Genomic DNA, 21,558 nt, shown 5'->3' with positions numbered 1-21,558 from the left:
TCTGTGTTTCAAAGACTTCCTGCTTCAACTGTCTACCTGGGGAGCCTGTTGCACAGGTTCACTATTCTCTCACTGAAATAGTGTTTGCATAGATTAGATCTGAATTTAACCCCCTTCAATCGCAGACTTTTCAATCTTCCTCTTTTCCAGCATGAATATGATCAATTTACTTAGTTGGTCCTCATAGTCCAGTCATTCCATTTCCTCCGCTGTATCTTCTCGATTTCTCCAATATCCTTTTTGTACTGCAGCGACCAGAACTGTACCCAGTGCTCTAAGTGTGGTCTCACCAATGATTTTTACAGTAGCACTATTTTGGCTTGCTATTGATCTTTTGATACATCCCAACATCGGGCTTGCCTTATTCACTGACACAGAGCATTGTCGGGAGAGCTTCAATTTATTGTCAATCAGGACCCTCCAAGTCCTTTTCATTTTCCATACATAATATTTTCCTTCCATTCAAATAATAGGCTCTTCCAGAATTTTTTGTCTCCCTGTGAAATACTTTACATTTTTCAACATTGAATTTCATCTGCCACCGATCATAACAAGACGACAAGGGTTTAGGGTTCCAAGAACAAATTTCAGTTCAGACACCAGGAAGTATTTCTTTACCCAGTGGGTAATTAACCACTGGAACAGGTTGTCAGGAAGGGTGGTCAAGGCCAGGACACTGGATTCATTCGAGAAACAGCTTGATGCGGTATTAGGAAGACGGTAGGTGGGTATTCTGGAAGGATGAAACCAGATGAATCGAAGGGCTAAACCGGTCTTATGAAATGGGCCAAAGGGCTTTTCTTCTTTACACACTCAACTAAATGGGAAGCTAAATAGCTGGACAAAAAGGTAATGCATTTTGCACCTCAATGTTTGTTTCAGTGTTAAGAGTTCTGAGACTCTACTCAAATAAAGAGCATTGTGTAAATGCAAGTTGTTGTTGCTTTGTTGTTCCATAAAAGTGGAAGATCTTCTGACTGCATTTTTGATAGAAGCTACCCTATTAAATTTGGCTGCTAAATAATGCAGGAATCATGTGTAAGTTCTGTATTGCCAATTGCCCCTCAGCCCATCACCCTTTGTCAGTTCGCTTAACGTTTAATATCCTTTGATATTATGCAAATGTGCACTGCAAATGGTGAGTGTTGTTAATATTTAATGTCCAAGATATTTCTGTAAATATTGTACAGCAACAGGGCCCCAGCAGTAGCTGAAAGATCAAATGGAAAAATAAATACCAGTTAATTTGATGGATGGCACCTAGTTACAAAGCAAGTCATTCCACTAAGTGATTCCGTTGATGCTGTCAGTGATGACAGGCTCCCAACACTGAACTGCTTCCATAAGCCCACTCTAAGTTTATTATTCTTTCTGCCGTATGATCTATAAAGGAGTGATTAGATAAACTTGTCTGCTTTATTTTGCTAGAAGATCTAATGTGCCTAGTGCTGGTTTTATTTCCACAGCTTGTATCCTTATCCATACTAACCTTTTCTAGCCCATTCCCCCTCTCCCCTTCTTCCTTCTCCTACCCCCACCACCATTCACAGCCAGGCTCCATTGGTTCCATCTCCCAGGAGATCAACTTCAAGATCCTCACCTGTTGCCACTCCCTACCTTTGTAAACTTCTCCAGCCTCACTCTTCCAGTTGCCCATTCTGCTTGGCAATGTCATTGACTGTTTTCTCCCTGCAAGCTCAGGCCTCTAGCAGGTTGTTTGCCCCTGCCACCCATTGTTGGCATTTAGCCCCTATGCCCTCACCCTCTGGAACTACCTCCCTAATCCCTCTGCCTTGCCTGCTTCTCTAACTGTCCTTAAAAGCCTCCTAAAAAAACTAACCTTGCTCCTCCCCTCCCCAACCCTCACTGCTCAGAGTCTGATATCTGAAGGAAGTTCCTCCTGGTATCCTGGCAAACAATCCCCCAAATAAAATTGGTCATGACTGTTTGCGGGACATTGCTGTGGGCAAATTGGCTGTTGTGTTTCATTGCAAAATGTGTTTTATTACAAAATACCCAATCCCTACACATTACAGTAAATCCTGTGAAGGGCTTTGAGACATCCTCCTGATGTGAAGAATGGCATACAAGTGCAAGGATTATTATTATTGGAGCAATAAAGTGCCCTCTACTCTGTCCGACAATCTAATCCAGGCCCAACCTCAGAAAACCATCCCTGAAGTGGCTCCCTGTAGAGTATCAGTTAGAGCAAGGTGAGTGCTCTAACCAATATGCTACAGAGAGTCCTGTGGGGTATTGGTTAGAGCACTTGTCTCACAAGTGAGAGGATCTGGGTTCTATTCCCAGGATAGGGTGAAACGTTAGGCAAGTTTCCTTACTCACACACCTCTGTTTACCCAGCAGTAAGTAGGAACCTGGCTGTTAGTCGATTGGTAGATTGCTTTCTGGGGGTAACAATCCCTTCAAGAAAATATATATAATATGATCACTCAAAATCTACTGTTTGTGGGATACTGCTGCGTGCAATTGGCTGCTATGTTTTGCCCACAAAATACAATCAATTTATAGTATATTATGTGAAGTGCTTTGAGACGTCCCAACGAAATGATAAGGAGCTTTATCAAATGCAAGGATTATTATTATTATTATTATTGACATGTTTCACTCCCTCTAAAACCCTGGACAGCCTCTCCCAGTGAGATTGCAGTGGGGTGTTATTCTTCACCCTTTGTCAATGCCTTTGATAACAGTGCTGCCTGTAACTGGAAAAGAGAAGTGACTGGTATTTTTAGAACATGAAATGTCAGTGGATGTTTGGTTGTGAAGTTCCACAGCTTGTTTTCGCATCCACTATCCCCAGGAAAACATATAGCAGGTGGCAAATCAAATGTTTAGTTATTGGGCTGAATTCTGAGGTGTAAGCAAGTTCTATTTATTTAAGTATCTTAACCAGGCATTATAGTTATAGTCGCTTCTAGCAGAAAAACAAATTGAAAAAAAATAAAAAGGGTGTATAGATATCACAGACTCGGATATTGGAATAATATTAATGAATAATAATAGTAATATCATTTGATATGATACCTTTCAATCAGGTGGACATCTCCAAGCTCTTCATAGGGTTCACTGTAAAGTGTAGTGACTGTATTTCGGAGGTGAATACTGCAGCCAATTTGCACCCATCATTGTCCCAGAAACACATTGAAAGATCCTGTGGTATCATTCAGAGTAGGGATTCATTTCTAGTATTCTGGCATACAATTCTCCAGATAAAAATCTATCATTTGACTGTTAATGTGCAATTGGTTTTACCTACAAATACAGTCATTATTTTTTACAGTAAAATTTTGTGAAGTGCCTTGAGATGTATCGAAAATGTGATAAGTTGCTGTTATCTAATGTAAACAGAGATTATTATTATTATTATTTATTATTATTTGCCTGATGGGGACTGGTTGAGATGTTGAACTCTACATTTTTAGTTAAACATGAATGACTTTAGTGCCATTCTGGTTGCTATCAATCTCAGTACTTGAAAGGCAGTCATGCAGGGTGGAGTTCTGTCATATCGGTAACCAAGATATGGCTCCCATCTGGCAAGACATGGCACGAAGATCACAAGACATGATGGTCTCAAAATGAGAAGGGAAGGGGGAATAAACACTAGATTTATGATGTGCAGTAGTTTATTTGGGCAGGTGGTGATGGCAGTTCCAAGAGGGAAATCGGAAGACATTTAATAGTGAAGACGACTGGGAGATACGTGAGATGTAGAGAAGTGGTAATTGAAAAATGGCCCATTCAGATAGACTATTGTGATTATTTCGACTGTCATGTCCCTTCCCTTTCCAAATAATGTCTTTAATGTTCTTCCTTTATCGAGGAGATTGTCCTGGCCAACAATTAACTTTAACGTATCTAAATAAAGCTGCAATGGCAAAAAAAGAATGAAAATTATTGGAGATGATAGCTGTCTGACCTTTAATTACCCAGCATTATGAGTTTGAGCAAAGCAATATTTTCATTGCAGACATGGGGTCAAATTGAATTTCCTAGATATAATCCGCAATAGCTTAAACCACTTGTGTGTTAGCCTCAAAATAAACAAAAATCTTCTTTAATTTTTCAGCATGCAAGCCAGGAACTATGAGCACAACCTACCCCTGTCTCAGATGTTGAAGGAAGCATATTCTGCGAGGGAAAGAGAAGTTTACTGCGCCAATATGATGTCCGAGGCCTCCTCCCACGACATGTACTTTGACTCCCTGTCAGATTTCCAGGAGGACGGGGCAGATGGTGCTGAGCTCTCGGCTTTTCTCACTCAAGAGGAGATGAGCAAAAGCCTCGACCTGGCCCGTGAGGCCTTTGAGGACAGTTTGTCACAAGAAGCCACCCTGGACGCAGAGCTGGAGAATGTTTCCAATTGCTTTCAGCATTATCCCTCGGTGACGAATCCAGCCATCCCGGAGACCAAAGCAGTCTCTCAGCCGGACTGTCCTCAGCCGTCAGTGAGCCGGACTGCACAGGAAATCAGCACCAGCAGCAAACACATGGGCAGTGCCGACGACAGTCACCGAGCAGCCATCCCTCGGCACCCACTCCTTGATCAGAGTCACCGGCCAGATCTCGGCAGGGACGGCTTGGCTATCGGGAACTTCCACGCTAGTGGAATGAGCGTTCCTCACAAGGAAAATACTACAACTGACCCAAAAGGAAACCAGAAATGCGTTTACCAGAGCGAAAGTTCCGCCAGGAATGAATTCCGCAGCAAGGCAGTGTCCTTCATCGAGGAGCTGTCCTCCATCTTTCGGACCGTCCGGCCTAGGAGCTTGGAAACAGAGACAGGGAAAAGCATCGAGGAAGATAACTCCTCTCCTGACAGTGGATATCTATCACCAAAGAGTCACGCAAAGGCTACCAGTGCTGCCACCGAGCAAAGCAAATCATCTGAGGCCAAATTGCAGGTGGTGGCTGACTTGGAATCCAGGGATGAGACTGAGCAGAGTTGGGCAATGGATCAGACCACTGCAGGTGACCTTCATGCCTCTGACTCAGCTCCCAGGTTCATTCAGAAGCTAAAGAGCCAGGAGGTTGCTGAAGGGAGCACAGTTCGGCTCGAATGCAGGGTCACGGGGAACCCAAGTCTTTTAATCAGGTAAGTAAAAGCTGCTCTTGAGATTTGAGCTGTCTTCTTGTACTGTAAGCACGGAGTTTTAACAGAAGTTGGGGGGGGGGGGGGCGAAGAGAGAGGGGTAATTTGACTCTAAGATTAAGAGGACAGGAAACAGGTCTAGTTTGTAGGGTTCAGAACCACTCTGTTCAATATCAAGATCAGAACGTTTTCCTGCCCTGATTTAAAACTACAAGCCAGATGTACTTATTGAAAACAGCCAGCCTGTAGAATGTGAGGTCCATGTAGATACTTGTCACACAAGAACGAGGAACCTCAGCAGCAAGTTTAAAATTATAAAATGTCTTTGCAAAACGATCCTTATTGATTGTTGTGACCCAACATAAGCGGACGGAACTTCAAATTGCGAACCGTGAATGGTGCTGTCAGGTAAATCTCTAATGTGAATGATTGGCTTCATTCGGTTTGTTGCTCGTGTACTGAATCAATAGATGAAGTGGCTACAGCTGGAAACTTTTGTTCCGAGATGGTGCTCTTGTGTTCAGTTGAATCTCATGACATCCACCTTCCTATCTTGTGTGTAAGGAATATTTTTATGGAGTATTGTGCTGTGCAAGCATATAACAATCAAAGTGTGAAACACTGCACACCTGAAAAAAAAAAGCCATAGAATATTCCCAAAGGAATGAAGTTGTGGGAACACAGGATTCGTTCTTAGTCAAATTTTTTAATAAGGGAATTTCTACCATCCCGTGGGCCTTCTAATCCAGTGCCATCTGGAGTCTAGTCTGAGAGAGTCACAAAACAATCTGTAACTAGAAAGTCCTGGTGTCTGGATGCTGACCAGCTGGAACTCATTGGGGTCATGGAGACTCCTTACACCTGAGAGGAGATCGATGTCAATATGGGTCCAAAAGTTCCAACAGTTCTGCCTCCAACAGTGTTTGTGGAATGAGCAATGAGACGAGCTAGAGCTCCTCAGCTTTGAACAGAGATGTCTCGGAGAAGACCTTATAAGAGGTTTGTAAGATTTTAAATCAGATTGAGAAAGTTAACTCAGAGCAAACTTTTGAAAGTGCTAAAACAGTAGAACAAGAGGGCACATGTTCAGTGTTGCAAAGAGCAATTTCAAGCCAGACACCAGGAAATATTGCTTATCGCTGAGGATAATTAATAACCAGAACAGAGTCTGCATCGAATCTGCAATTGGCCCTCAGAGCAATCATCCATTCACTCCCACTACGTTTGATTTATTCATTTTCTCCTTCAAGCCTCTAGCTTTCATATGGCTGTCCACCTCCCTCTTGAAACCCACAATGGTTTTTGCCTCTGGTACCTTGCTTGGCAGGGTATCCCACATACCAACAACCCCTAGCCAAGGAAGGTGGATGGGCACCTGAACTGGGAATGGGAAGGAGCGGGGTTAAACTGGGGAAAAATAACTAAAAGTGCGGTCAAAGAGGCTATTTTGAGATGTACCTTGAATGAGGGGAGGGAGGGAAGGAGGGAATGAATAAATAGATCAATAGCAAACTTGTTGACACACCCTGGGCTATTCTGGGCTCAGTTCACTAAGTTTAGCAATTTGCTGCTCTGTCCTCATAAATAAACATAGCATTTTATATGCATTATCTATTCTAGATTTGTTTTACATTCAGATCGTTTACATTTATTCATCATCTAAAATATCATTCTGGTTACTTAGAAGAGTACTGTGACAAATTGGGTACACTTAGTGAGTGTGGCAGATAAGCCCAGCACACAAAAATAAATGTTGTACTGTTTTGTAAACAGTACTCTACATTTACCGTACTGTAAACGTAGCTATTCAGTCACTGTTACAGAAACCCTCCCTCCCTACCTTAGCTGTAGGAGGGCAGGGAGGAGGAAAGGGAGGGGACGTCTCACCTACCTCTTCGCTCAGGGCAGCATAGAATTTCATACGTACAGGATGTGGAGTCCTGAATAATAAGATCCCTCCCCCCCAAAAATGTTGTCACTCAATCGACTACTGTTTGTGGGACACTGTTGTGCGCAGTTGGCTGCCGCGTTTCACCCACAAAATATACAGTCACGACACTTTGTAGTACATTCTGTGAAGTGCTTTGCAATATTTCAATGGCATGATATGGCGCTATTTCAAATGTGAGAGAGGTGAAATATACTATTGAATCTCATTGAGGGTTAATAGTAGTGAACCTTAGGGGGAAAGAAATTGCTAAATTACTCTGCAGGTACCAGCAATGCACAGGCTTGTTTCAAACTGTATTGAGATGTTCCCTTTGGGTGTCAGAGTCATAGTGGAAGCCACCACATAGTATTTCTGCATTTAGTTCAAAACAGCTACGGTGAATCATCCAGCAGTTTTTATGCTGGATCGCGGGTCAGAGAGTTAATCAAAGCACAAGGCCGGAGCCAAGTGCTTTAATTAGCTCAAGGCCCCCTGTTCCAGCACCAAATCTGCTGTATCACTGACCATGGCTATTTATAACTGGCTGAGGACAAGCCTCGTTCATGCTCACTTCAGCTAAACTTTCCACATCAGCGGCAAAGAGCTTGAGTTTGCTTTTACAATATGCTGTTTCTGCTGCCAGCAGTGTGAAATTCATCCTACCAGGGATATTTACTTTGGTTCTCCATCTTTCTTGTTGAAGAATTTATTTGCTATCCACTCGCATGTCTCTCTCAAGATTTAATGACTGTCAGCCAGTCAGTCAGTCAGTCAGTCTATCCAAACCAAACCTTCAATATTACTCAGTCATACATTAGCATGTCTAGCTGGTTTCTCAGCTGTTAGGTTTGACAGATTTAATGATGTACCTACTGTACAAATGAATGATTCATTGCTGGAATGGCCACTGAGAGCTGACTCGAGCATAATGTGTCGCCGAGTGCATCTGTCTGTATCCAGAATTATTTTTGTTTAAGAATCTACACTAACTATTGTGACCATCAGTAGGGTCTTTGAATAAAACCCATTTGATTATATTAAGAAAGGACAGTGCTTTAAGAGTGAGACAGCCATCTGGCAAGCAATTAACTGAGGGAGACTTAAACTCAGCAACTGAGGCCTGGTAAATGGAAGCGATGTTTCCCAATGAATACATTAATAGCAATTGTTTAAAATAAAAATTGACTGACCAGAGAAGCTGGATGCTGTGTGAACTCAGTGACATGCCATCATGGTAAATGGTTTCATGTCTTAGCAGCAGCTGATCATTTAACTGGTTTAATGGGAGATGCATATTTAGATATTTTGATTAACTATCTAAGATTCCCAAAGCTTTCCACTCTGTGGTAGACAGAATTAATTGCTAACAACATCTCCATTATTGTAGCATGCCAGGATGCTAGAAGGCAAACTAGCTGGATCTTGTTTTTTTTCATCTAGGAATTCCTATGTTCCTATGCTCCTATGCAGTAAGTTCTTTCTAATATCAGGTCAGCTGTCTGGTAACCAACTTGTGTTGGGAATGGTAGAACCTTTCAGCACAGTAGAAGGGCATGCAGCCCATTGTGCCACTGCAAATTATCTGGAAAGGGCTATCTGTTAGCTTACACATCTCTGCTTTTTCCCCCTTTTATATTTATTTGTTCAATTCCCTGTCCTCATTGGGACATATCGCTGATGCTGAGCTAGATCCAGGGTGAAATGTCTGGTAAATCAACTGACTTTGGTGGATGTGATGGTCAGTACTTGGACTGGGTAGATCTGCAGTGCTCAGCCACTGCCGATGATTGGACTTTCTGCCTACTCCATCAATGAGACTTGCAGGGTTGACATTGTGACTGGGGGCAATGTTATTCATTTCAATTCAGCTCCTGATACAACAAAACATTGCATTTACATAGCGCCCTTCACGCAGGATAGCATCTCGTTGGACATCAGGCAGGGAGGATAGAGGATGAGGTGACCATAGGCGAAGTCCATCTCCCATCTCTCTGCCTTCCCTCACCCCTACACCACCCCTCACCCATGCTCTGGCCACGACACCTGACTGTTCAGCGCTTTGGGACGTCCTCCCGACGTGAAAGGCGCTATATAAATGTAACTTTGTTGTTGTTGACAAAGAGGCAGACTTTAACATGGGTTTTAAAGGGAGATATCTACAAGACAACTCAACATAACTGCAAGACAATACGCCACCAGATAAGGTGATCCTAGCAGGTGGCTTGCCATTGCCGTGCATGATAAGCTGTGTGGATTTAGCTGGTTCATTTCCATTGCACACATTGGTGTCCCTAACACCTTGGCTCTGCCAACCTGCACCTGTTCTTTATTCTGCAGAACGCTAACACTAAACTAAATTTAGATTTGGTGTATTCAGAACTGGTCATTGTCACGGTCTGCGGTGTTACAGTAAGTGGTGCTTGGCTGCTTCTCAGCTGCAGAATTAAAGCTTATTAGCATTTTACATAGCAATAGAAGAAAATTGCTCTAAAATGATTAAAAAAGAAACAAACAACAGGGAGATCCAGGCCTGAAGTATGCCAGTAGACCTGCACACCGTCCAAAGGCACTTGGATGAGAGTTGACATAGACAATAGAACTCTTCATGAAGAGAAAGCTCAGGAGAGGAAAAGAACACATTTCACAAGTGGGAGCCCAGGAAAATCTGACCTTTTTAGATTATGGCCATAACGATATCAGCAGCCAGGTCAGCATAATAATAAACATTACATTTCATACAGCGCCTTTCACGTCAAGAGGATGTCTCAGAGCCCTTCTCAGGATATGCTGTAAAGGGTAACGACTGTGTTTTTGTAGGCAGATGTGGCACCTACAACAACAGCTTGCATGTATATAGTGCCCTTCACAAGGGCTAGCATCTCAGAGTGCTTAACAATTGTGTAGTTTGAAGTCTGAGCCGGAGAGAGGGGAGGTGACCATAGGCACCTAATTTATCCATATCAATGTCCTGCAAACAGCCGTGAAGTGAAGTGAAACTGTTTTTATCTGAAGGACTGTTGACCAGGATATGCAAGGAATTTATGTCATGCACACAGCCTGGGCTCCACAGACAACTGCCACTTATCAGACCATGATAAGAATTGTACGTAGCTCACAATCGAATTCACTGCCGGCTCCATTTATGGCCGCCCAAGTCAACTCTCATCCGAGTGCCTTTGGACGTTGTGCAGGTCTCTGCCACTGATAATCTTTGGCTATCAGTCGTCAGCAAGTACATTAGTGATACTGAGGCACCTTCAGCTGACCACAGCTACTGGTGCAGACTTGTCTCCACTGGTCAAGTGAACTCAAGCAAGATTGCTTCATATCATCCCCCCCAAATACCATAGGCTACTTCCCTGTCAGGTGCAAGTGTCAGCTTTCCTGATGGAGATGGCTGCAGCTCACAATATTTGTGTGAAACGGCAAAAATAAATTTGGAAGTGGTAATGGAGATGGTTTCACCGAACGTATGGGCCTGAATTCAAGGAGATACTAGCTCACCATCCAGTCCATCACTTTCTATTTTGAAGTCTCAGCGACACTTCTAAGTTGCAGACAAATAAACTTTCTCTTGAGGAGCTGCCTAATAATACACAGCATGTGACTGTATCAACATAGCTGGTATCTGGTTCCTTAGTGCCATTTATAAATTTTACATGCAATAGTTTCTTGTGTCAAAAAAAATCTCTATTCTCCATCTGTCTGCATTGCTCAATTAGTCAATGTTATTTTGTGGTACACAGATGAGCTTTAAACAGCTAAAGAAGCAACAACAACAAATTGCATTTATTTAGCACCTTTTACATTAGGAGGACGTCCCAAAGCGTTGGACAGTCGTGGATTTCCACCCTAATGGAGGGTTGGATTCAGGAGTGGTAGGGGGGCAAGAGGGGTGGGGGCCGGGAAGATGACTGAAGGTGTGGTTATAAAGGAAGGCCTTGAGAATGACCTTGAAGAAGGCAATGGAAGAGGTGAGGCAAAGAACTCTAGGACAGCGTTCCAGTTGGTGGGAGCAGAAAGGGTGAAGGCCTGACCGCTGATTGTGGATTGGGCAGAGTGGGGAATGTGAAGCAGGCCAGTGCCTGCCAAGTGGAAGGAGCAGACAGATTAGTAGGGTTCTAGAGGATCAAAGAAGTAAGGTGGGGCAAGACCATGCAGGGATTTAAAGACAAGGACAAAGCCAAATCTGTGTATTTGTAGGCAAATGCTACAGCTGATTTACACACAGGAGTGTCCCACAAACAATCAAGAAGTGAATGACCAATTTTATCTGGGATAAAACCGGGAGAAACTCCCTTCTCTTTTCAAATAGTGCCTAGGGATCTAGGGACCTCAGTTTAACATCTCATCTGAAGTAATATACAAAATACTATAATATACAAAGACTATGATAATAATAATAATAATTAATAATCCCATCATTTGACATAGCACCTTATCATGTCTTTGAGATATCTCAAAGAGCTTCACAGAATATAATGTAAAGTGAATTGACTGTATGTTTTGTGGGCAAAACACAGCCAATTGCATACAGCAGTGTCCCACAAACAGTCATGGATTGAGGGACCAAATTATTATTATGTTGTACTTATTTTTTTGATGGGCTTATTACTTCCGGAAAAGCGATCTGCCAATCGACTAACAACCAGGTTCCTATTTACTGCTAGGTAAATAGAAATGTGTGGTGTAAGGAAATTTGGAAATTTTGCCCTGCCTGGGAATTGAACCCAAGTCCTCTTGCTTGCGAGGTGAGTTCTCTAACCAATAGTCTACAGGACTCCATGATATATCAGGACTATGATATACCAAGTACAGGCAAGTTGTATCCCAGCAGGGCAGCAAGGAACCTTAGAAGGGTATTGTCCCCAGGCTGCTCTTATGCCTTCCTGGCAGCCAGTCAGAGTGCCATTGGCAAAGGCTCAGCAGCGGATCCTCCATCTGCTTTTCATCTACAATTGAAATATTACTTATGGAAACCAGAGGAGACAGTAAAGATTGAGAGCATTTATTTACCTTGAAAAATACATATTTTGGGGAAATGCGAAAACCGTCGTAATTGATTCCAGATGAACATGCTGAGTCCAATCATATTTGCTATAAATTTAGACCACCATGTTTTATTTAACTTCATATTATAAACAGATGTGCAGCTTAGTGTAACCATGGAGATCCTTAAAAGCACATAGCAACATACAGAAGGACGTTTGATTATATTCATGCTCGAGTCACGCTGTCCAGGTATGTTTCATGTCTTTCAGAATTAGCCCCTCTCCAACTCAACAACACCAACATAATAATAATAATAATAATCCTTGCATTTGATATAGCGCTTTTCATGTCGGGAGGACATCTCAAGGCGCTTCACAGAATATACTGTAAAGTGAATTGACTGTATATTTGTGGGCGAACGCGGCAGCCAATTGTGCACAGCAGTGTCCCACAAACAGTCATAGAATGAAAATAACCAATTTATTATTGTTTTTGGTTTTTTGGAGGGATTATTATTAGGCTCTGTGTGGAGTAAGGAAACTTGCCCAAGGTTTTGCCCTGCCTGGAATTGAACTCAGGTCTCTCGCTTGCAAAGCGAGTGCTCTAACCACTGAGCTACAGGACTCCCTGTATTACATGCATTACAATAGAGCCCCTCACGTAACACAACATCTCAGAGCGCTTCATAGGGATTAGATGGGATGCGAGGGAGGAGGAGGGAGAGGTGAATGTATATGTAGTCAAATAGGTAAAATTTCAGGCAGGATTTAAAGACAGATAAAGATAGAGCTAGATTGTTAGATAAAGGAGAGAGTTCCAGAGGCTAGGAGGTAGTGGCTGAAGGCTCAGTTACCAGACTTCAGTCAATAATAACATTATTAATCCTTTGTGTCTATTGTGAGATATTTACAGGGGAGGGGGAGAAATAATTGCAACTTCCGTTTTGCTGTCTAATTTCCGATATTTGGAAAAGAGATCTGACAGTGATTTATGAAAGACACCAGTGTTGGGTGAACATTGAGGGAGTGAACCTCGAACTTCCCAGGGTCATCTGTCTCGCACTCCAGGCTCTTGTGAACATTGCCTCTAAGGAGACCAGGTGCACTGGAGCAAATGATAATACAGTAACAATCCTTGTATTTTTATAGCATTCATGGAATTGGAACATCTCAAAGTGCTTCACAGGCAATTGTTGTCAAGTCCTGTCTGTGTAAGCAACCTCAGCAACCAATGTTCACACAGCATTGTTCCAAAAACAGCCATGAAGTGAATGACCAATATATCTGGATGATTGCTGACCAAGACATCGGGAGAAACTCCCTTCTCTTTTTATACAGTGCCATGGGATCTTTAACTTCCACCTGGACAGGTAGATGGAACATCGGTTTAACATCCCATCAGGAAAATGGCAACTCTGACAATGTAGCACACAAGTGTTATCTTATATTATGAGCTCAAGTATGAGCTGTGAGTTTTGAACCGACAGCCTTTTGAGCTGGAAGTGAAAATACAAACAGCTGAGCCAGGCTACTATGGTGGTGGTGGTGGTGGGTGCAGGGAGAACAAGAGAGAGTTCATACTTCAAGGGGATCCCCTGGCCTTATTTCACCACAAAGGAATCAGGTCCACTCTCTGCTCTTTATATTGACCTTTTAGACCAAAACAGTGTCGAAGGGCTGAAACTGCAGAAGTATTCGGTGGGGAAGAACATACTCAGCTGTGGAGATGCCTTTCACAGGAGAACGATTAATGGGTTAGGCGATTAGAAGAATATCTGTTCTCACTAAGATCCGAATATTGAACCTACTGGTGGTTTGTTCCTGTTCTTACCATGGAGTCGCAACATTCCCAATGGTTGGAGCTTACCTTCTCTTCACAGCACAAGAAAGGACACTGTAAATACCTTGTGTGTCTGGATGAGTTTGGGACGAAAAGTCAGCGTGTTTGGCCACTAGAGGGCAACGCTGAATGTGTGACATGCGGGTTCAGAATTATTTGCCAACTAAGGCAGTTGTTTTGATCTATTGCTGAGAGGGAGCTTGTTAATTAGTTCCATTTCATTGTTAATTAGCACAAGTTTAAGAACAACCAGTTCCAGCTGAAGCACAAGGATTTTTTTTCAAAGAAACGATCGTCTGAAAACACTCGATTGAACGCAGCTCGCACTAAGCACCACGTTATTCTAATGATGATTAAACTTCAGGTCTCAGCTTGGCTCATTTGGTAGCACTCTTACCTCTGAATTAGAAGGTTGTGGGTTCACGCCTGTCATTGGGACTAGAAGCCCATGCAGTACGATGATGACATTCCCATGCAGTCAGTGCTGGTGTATGCTGCATTGTTGGTACTGTCCTTCAGATGAGACATTAACTGAGGTTCCATCTACCTCTTCAGGTAAATGTTAAAGATTCAGGAATAAAATTGAGTTTTTCCCGGTGTCATGGCCAACATTCCCCCAAATAAAATTAATCATTCACTTCATGGCTGTTTGTGGGACATTGTTGTGCGCAAAGTTGGCTGGCTATATATACACAGTTACTACAGTTTGTGGTGGAGCCTGTGAAGAGCTTTGATACATCCACCCAATGTGAAAGGCACTATATGAAGTATTATTATTACAAACTGGCTAAATGGTACAGCAATTTATATAATCCAAGTGCATGGGTTCAAGTGTTAAAAGTGTTCAGAGTCCCTCAAAAGTCTTTTATAAATGAAGCATTCAATACTGGAGTTAGAACGGTCACCAAATGAGCTACATTTCTGTTAGCAAATTGGGTGCTGTGTTTGTCTACAAAATATACAGTCATTCCCCTTTACAGGAAATCCTGTGAAGTGCCTTTGAGATGTCGATACATGGACTCTGTGCAGCCTATTAACTCAATTTTATCTCTAACAACTTTTTAATTTTTATTTCCCCATCATGTAAGCTTAATAGGAATAAAATCATATTGCAGTGATAGTTTGGAATGATCTGATGAGATATTATCTTATGAAAGGCTCCTGGAAAGCAAGCAGGAAGGCGAATTTCTCATTTTAAGTGTTTAAGTGAAACTTTGATCACTTTCCCAATAAACATTTATGCGGGCATCACAATTATCATCAATTACAGAGATCTGTTTGTCTGATGGGAATTGGGGCTAAACAGAAGGAGCAACCTAATGGCAATGGTTTCTCTGTGCTTCTGTCCAATGTCAGAACTTGGCTCCAGTCACAAAGTAGACCTTCAAAGAATCATAGAATTATACAACACAGAAGGAGGCCATTTGGCCGATCATGTCTGTGCCAGCTCTTTGAAAAGAGCTATCCAAATCAATCCCACTTCCCTGCTCTCTCCCCATAGCCCTGCTAACGTGATGTGGATCTAGACGGAAAGCTTGGCATCTGAAATCGTTGTCACCAAGAATCACGCTGGAATGGTATTTGATCCATCTTAACCTTTAAAAACTATAGAAATATGGCAACTGTTAGGTTTCCTGTCGGCTGCAAAGAAAAGATCACTAAATCGATTAATATAACAACAAAATAATAAAATAATGATCCTTCCATTTGATCCAACACCTTTCACTTTGGGAGGACATCTCAACGTCCTTCACAGTAATTACTGTAAAGTGTAATGACTGTGAATCGGGTAGACAAAAGATCACGCTAAATATTAAAGCCACGTCCTATCTGGAAGGTATTCGTTGAGGATTCTGCCAAACTGTGGAGAGCGCCCCAAAAATACAATAATAATAATTGCATTTGATTTGATATAGCAGAATATACTGCAAAGTGAATTGACTGTATTATAATAATAATCCTTACATTTGATATAGCCCCTTGTCATGTCTGCAAGACGTCTCAAAGTTCTTCACAGAATATATTGTAAAGTGAATTGACTGTATTTTTTTTGTGGGCAAAATGCGGCAGTGCTTTAAGACATCTCAACGACATGATACGACTCTATATCAAATGCAAGGATTATTATTTATATTGAGTCACCAGACGGCTGCTGGCAACCACGAAACCACCAGGGCCTGAGTCATTGCATTCAGGACAGGAGGGAAGCAAAAGATTAAGAAATGATTACCAGTATGTCTGAAGTTAAAGTGGCTAAATTAAAATAAATTTGTACCTTCAGCACATAAGCACCAAAGTCCAGAGCTCTGCTGAGTTGGCAATTCAGTTCAATATCTGTTAACAATAAGGAAAGAGGAAATATTTTGTTTTGTCCCAAAAATATACAGTCAATTCACTTTACGGTATATTCTGTGAAGCACTTTGAGATGTCTCAACGATGTGATAAGGCGCAATGTCAAATGCAAGGATTATTATTATTATTATTAAAAGCTGATCGAAGTTAACATAAAACCAGCAAAGGTACCAAGAAGTCTTAGAAAGCGGGTGTAAAAAGTGCCAATGGCCTTTGACTTGGTTCGTGGGCTGCCTTACGAGGTCCAGGCACCCACTATTATTCCCACCTGCAGCTCATTCATAACCCATAGTGTTAGTATTGACTTGCTGCCTTCCTCCCTTGGCCGTCCTCCAAAGCTGAGGCATTTTATTAATGAGTACAATTCAATAACACAGGAGGTCATTTATTGTTGAGCGGGGTTTGCTTAGAGCAAATAAAAATAGGGGGCAAGTTAGTATTTCTCTAGAATGAGGACAATAATCTGTAAGATCATTTTTTTTATTATTGGAGTACAGTATTCATTAATCAGACCCCAGACATAAAATAAAAACTCACCAGTAACCTGATACATGGTTGCAGCAGGAATATCATTCAGTAATTGGGTTGTAAAAGCTGATTCGTACACCGCACATCATTAAAATTAATAACTAGAGGCTTGGGCTTCGGGCCTGTTTAGCAGGTTTCCATCATGCATTAACCGGGCTTTATCGAAAGCACTAGGATCCCCGGTTCTGATGCAGCGGGTTGGCACAGCAACTTGATTCTAATTGCATAGCAACCGGTCAAATATTGTTGCCATGTGTCTTAATGGCCAATGAAGCCTGAAACTCAGCAGGTCAGCTCCTTTTGAAACTGTGGTGCTGTAAAGGAAGCCCATTTGGAACAGTCGCAAATCAGTGATCTCATCTGCCGGGATTACTATGAACGACGGGTTGATGACTTTCACTTTCTCTGGCTGGGAAGTAGATACCTACAGGTGATGATTACCATCTGGACCCAAGTTCAGGTAAGTCGCTGAAGTATCTTTGAATCTACAGCTATTCATCTTTTTGTTGCTCACTTTTTACAGCGTTCCCTCAAACGCCAGTTCAGTGAATAACTTAGAAAAGATCTTAACCAAATGCTGGCGGTCTCTTGCCTAAACCTGTTTGTTAAACGTTTAGAAACCTCATCTCTTTCACATGCTGCTTTAATTTCACCTGTGTTTGTTCATCTGCGTATCTAATTATATTTTTCAGGTAAGAAAACGTAATAAACTTCAGATTGATACTTAGAATGATAGTTTAGAAATAAAAAATTCTCTGTATTTCCATTGCTGATTTTTTCTAAGTATCTAACAGAATTATTAGGATAAAAAACATAAAAGTTTTTCATTCCATTTAATAATGCTCTGTTTCTCACGTTGATTAAAGTTCTCTGCATTTTATTATTTTCTCTTGCCCATTTTTTACATCTTATGAGTAGAAGAATAGGAGACAGGGTCGGTAACTTATTCCTAGATACAACAACCACCTGAATGTACTTAGTGTCCTTCACAAGGAATACGGGCTTGGAGCAAGTAATTTTCATTCGTTAAATTTAAATTGTACTATTGGGGTGGGGATGCTTCCCACTCAGCCCCTGTTAACCTTGCGAACCAAAGACCTAAAGGGTGGGGTTGTCCTAGCTGGACAAGCTTGCCCAACAATGCTTTCAATGGCAAACTATAACAATAATAATATTCCTTGCATTTGATATAGCACCTTATCACTTCATTGAGAAGTCTCAAAGCGCTTCACACAATACACTCTCACACCGTCTCCACTTCATCTCCACAAACGATTCCTCCTCTAGCCCCCGCACCGTCACATGCGGCGTTCCTCAGGGCTCTGTCCTTGCTCCCCTCCTCTTCAATATCTATATGCTCCCTCTTGGTGACACCCAACTTTATATCTCTGCCTCCACCCGACTCCAGGACCACTGCTGTCCTGGGTTACTGCTGGGTAAACAGAGGGTTATGGAGTAAGGAAACTATACTAGTTTAGCTGATTGAACTCCAGCAGTACCCTAACGTACACTCTAGGGTTCCCAAATCCTTTGCTTTTGCCAACCTCCACCTAATACTCTCTGGGATTAGGTAAACAGGATATATCTGCAGCATCAACAGCATCTCTGCCTCCACCCTCTGGAACTCTATCCCGCAATCCCTTCGCTTCACCCCTCTCTTGCCTCCTTCAAGTCCCATCTAAAGACCTTCCTCTTTGACCGTGAAGCTTGGCCACCCTCCCAACCCCACCTTCCATGCCCTCCACCCCTCCTGACTCCAACTCCCAGCTTGTGTCCAAAAATCCCTGACTGTCCAGCGCCTCTTTCTAGAATGAAGGGTGCTCTACAAGTGTAATTTGTTGTTGTAAACATAGTGTAATTTGGTGGTGTTGTCCAAGAGCAGAGTGTGCATTTCACTCCAATATACATGGTAATTTCCACGTGTGTGTGACGTAGATATGTAGAACTCTCAGTCTGGTTTAGATAGTGTTAAACATGGTGATGCACGTTTCAGACACCATGTTAATCAAAATATCTTTCGCAGGTCACCCATCTTCTATTGGTCTAACTGCTTCATGTCCCTGTTATGAGCAGTTATTCCATTGATAATCGACTGGAACTCCAGACTGAATTCTGGATCCCTTTAGGCCACTTTCAGGGAGTTTCTCCCAATGTTCCTGATCAATAAGCTTCCACATTAATTGGTCGTTCACCTCACGGCTGTTGATGGGATCTTGATGGCACTAATGACTGCCACTGTACTCAGTCACTGACCTCGACAGTATTGACTTGTGAATTGCTTTGCGAAGTTCAGACCCGATTTGGTGCATTAATTGTAAATTTGTTTTGTTTTTGTTTCACTTTGGATGAATAATATTGAAAATGCAAATGTGTTCCTCGTCCTGCTAATACAGTCTGTATGCTCCCTCCGTTGCCTCCTTCAAGGCACATCGCAAGATCCTTCTCTTCCACTGCGCTTTCGGCTACCCTCTTACCCCTACTCTCCCTGCTCTACACCTCTCCTGATCCCAACCCCTTGCTTGGGTCCAAATTCCTGACTGTCCAGTGCCTTTGGAAATCCTCCTGACGTGAAAGGCGCTATACAAATGTAATCTGTTGTTGTTATATTCTGTACCACCGCACATACACACTGACATTTTTGCTGTCCTTTGTTCATCAGTTTCTCAACAACAACACAAATTGCATTTATATAGCACCTTTCACATCGGGAGGATGTCTCAAGGCACAGCCAAGGCAAATGTTGATTAGTTGTATTTCCTTTTACTCTTCAGCCCACCGAGCATTTGTCATCAGCTTGTTAGTTCAAACCCAATTTATTATTATCAACTTTTTAAAAACTTTCCCGCCTTTCTTCCTGCTCTTTAAATGCCCTTACCTCCCAAATACCAATCTCTGTTTTAAATATCCCAATCCCGACTGTAGTGTCTTCTGGAAAAGCGCATTCCACATTTCTACAATAATAATAGTAATCCTTCCATTTGATATACTGCCTTTCACATTGGGAGGACGTCTCAAAGCATCTACTGTCCTTTGTTCATTAGTTTCTCACCGACTGTATATTTTGTAGGTGGACCCAGCAGCCAATTTGCATACAGGAATATCACACAAACAGCCATGAAGTGAAACACTATGATAGACGAACACAAGGGCACAGGTTAACAGTTGTGGAGATCTATTTGAAGATGGACACCGGGATGAAACACCAGCCACACTCCCAACACCCAACGTCCACCCATCCAATGACACACACAAAGACTCTCACAGGTGTCCACACACAAAGTCCCAATAACCTGTGATGCCAGAGTAATTTCTGAATGTCACTTTGCACGTGTTCCGTATTCTTTCCTTCATCCTGTGCAGTGTGTGGCATTGGCCGTCTGAGAGTCCTGCATTATATGTGTTGAGTGACATAAAAAACATCCTATACATAATAATGCATTTTGATGTAGCGCCTTATCATGTCTTTCAGACGTTTCAAAGAACTTCACAGGATTTACTGTAATGTGAATTGACTGTATATTTTGTGGGTGAACCGAGGCAGCCAGTTGCGCACAGCAGCATCCCACAAACAGCCAGGGAATGAGTGACCAATTTTATTTAGTGGATTGTTGTTCGGGACAGTGGGAGAAACTCCCTTTTCTTTTCAAATAGCACACAAAAAACCCCTAGGCATTTAAACTATTCCAGTTTAGGTGCAGCACATGAGTTGATTTAGCATAAATTGCGCCCCACCATCTTATTATACGTTGATGAGACAGATGTACTCCGTTTCCGCCGTTCTTCTGAGACCTTTCATTTCTCTCCCCTGTCGGGCCTCCAGTATTAAAGAACCATTGTCCTCAGTGAGTTCTGGTTTGGAAACTGGAATTTTTTTGCCTGTATAGAAACAACCCATTTGAATGGGAATCCAAGATGTTGACAGAGTGCATGCCTGCCAGGCTCTACACAGCAATAGTTACTGCCTCTCCCCAGACTGTTTCAATGGTGCAATCTTCATTCTGCAGAGAGGTCTTGTTTCAGGAATTTCCAAAAAGCAACGTAGTAGTAGTAAAGTTAGAATCTAACTCCAGGATAATTTGGACTGGAGTGTGTGTGTGGTGTGTGTGTGAAGTTAACCTGGAGGAGCTCACAGTTTCTGTTTTATTACACACGTCCTACTTCTCTCCCACCCTTATGCTGCACCCTCTTGTGAAGGACTGCCATTGAGCAATACTTACTAATATTGTACAGCACTATTCATAAGCTATACAGTGGGGAGTTGGTTAACTATTATTTGAGATCAGCCCCATTGTGCATAAAAGCAAACAGTACGAATAATTGGTCATCATGCAATGTACACTGTGTCCACTGTGCTAACCAGAAAACTGTTAATCAACTACCAAACCATGACACCCCTTGTCTCTCGTTCTCTCTGCATTTCTCTCCCTGCCCTTCTCTGACTCTTTGTTTGACTCTCCAACCTCCTACTTCTCAGTCTGTATGAATCTATATTTGTGATTCTCATTCTCTTTGACTTTTTCTGTCTCTGATCCTCTATGATCCTTTATGGAAAGTGTGGAGTCCTGTGGCTCAGTGGTTAGAGCACTCGCTTTGCAAGTGAGAGACCTGAGTTCAATTCCAGGCAGAGGGCGAAACCTTGGGCAAGTTTCCTTACTCCACACGCCTAATAATAATAATCCCTCCAAAACTAAAAAAAAACAACAATAATAAATTGGTCATTTTCAATCTACGACTGTTTGTGGGACATTGCTGTACGCAATTGGCTGCTGCGTTTGCCCACATATATACAGTCAATTCACTTTA

At 42.2% G+C, this 21,558-nt stretch overlaps 1 protein-coding gene across 3 annotated transcripts in view; it reads left to right on the top strand.

The window, feature by feature from the left end:
- The window catches only part of palld (palladin, cytoskeletal associated protein), a 212,419-nt gene that overhangs the window by 5,924 nt on the left and 184,937 nt on the right, over positions 1 to 21,558 (top strand). For all 3 annotated transcript variants that reach the window (XM_007905272.2, XM_007905270.2, XM_007905268.2), the window contains exon 2: positions 4,091 to 5,116. In XM_007905272.2, the coding sequence (XP_007903463.1) occupies positions 4,092 to 5,116 (1,025 nt within the window). In that variant the 5' untranslated portion in view covers position 4,091. The remainder of the gene's footprint in view (positions 1 to 4,090; positions 5,117 to 21,558) is intronic.

Source organism: Callorhinchus milii, unplaced genomic scaffold, assembly GCF_018977255.1.
Source record: "Callorhinchus milii isolate IMCB2004 unplaced genomic scaffold, IMCB_Cmil_1.0 Scaffold1, whole genome shotgun sequence".
Classification (NCBI taxonomy): domain Eukaryota; kingdom Metazoa; phylum Chordata; class Chondrichthyes; order Chimaeriformes; family Callorhinchidae; genus Callorhinchus; species Callorhinchus milii.
This window is presented reverse-complemented; position numbering and strand designations above follow the sequence as displayed.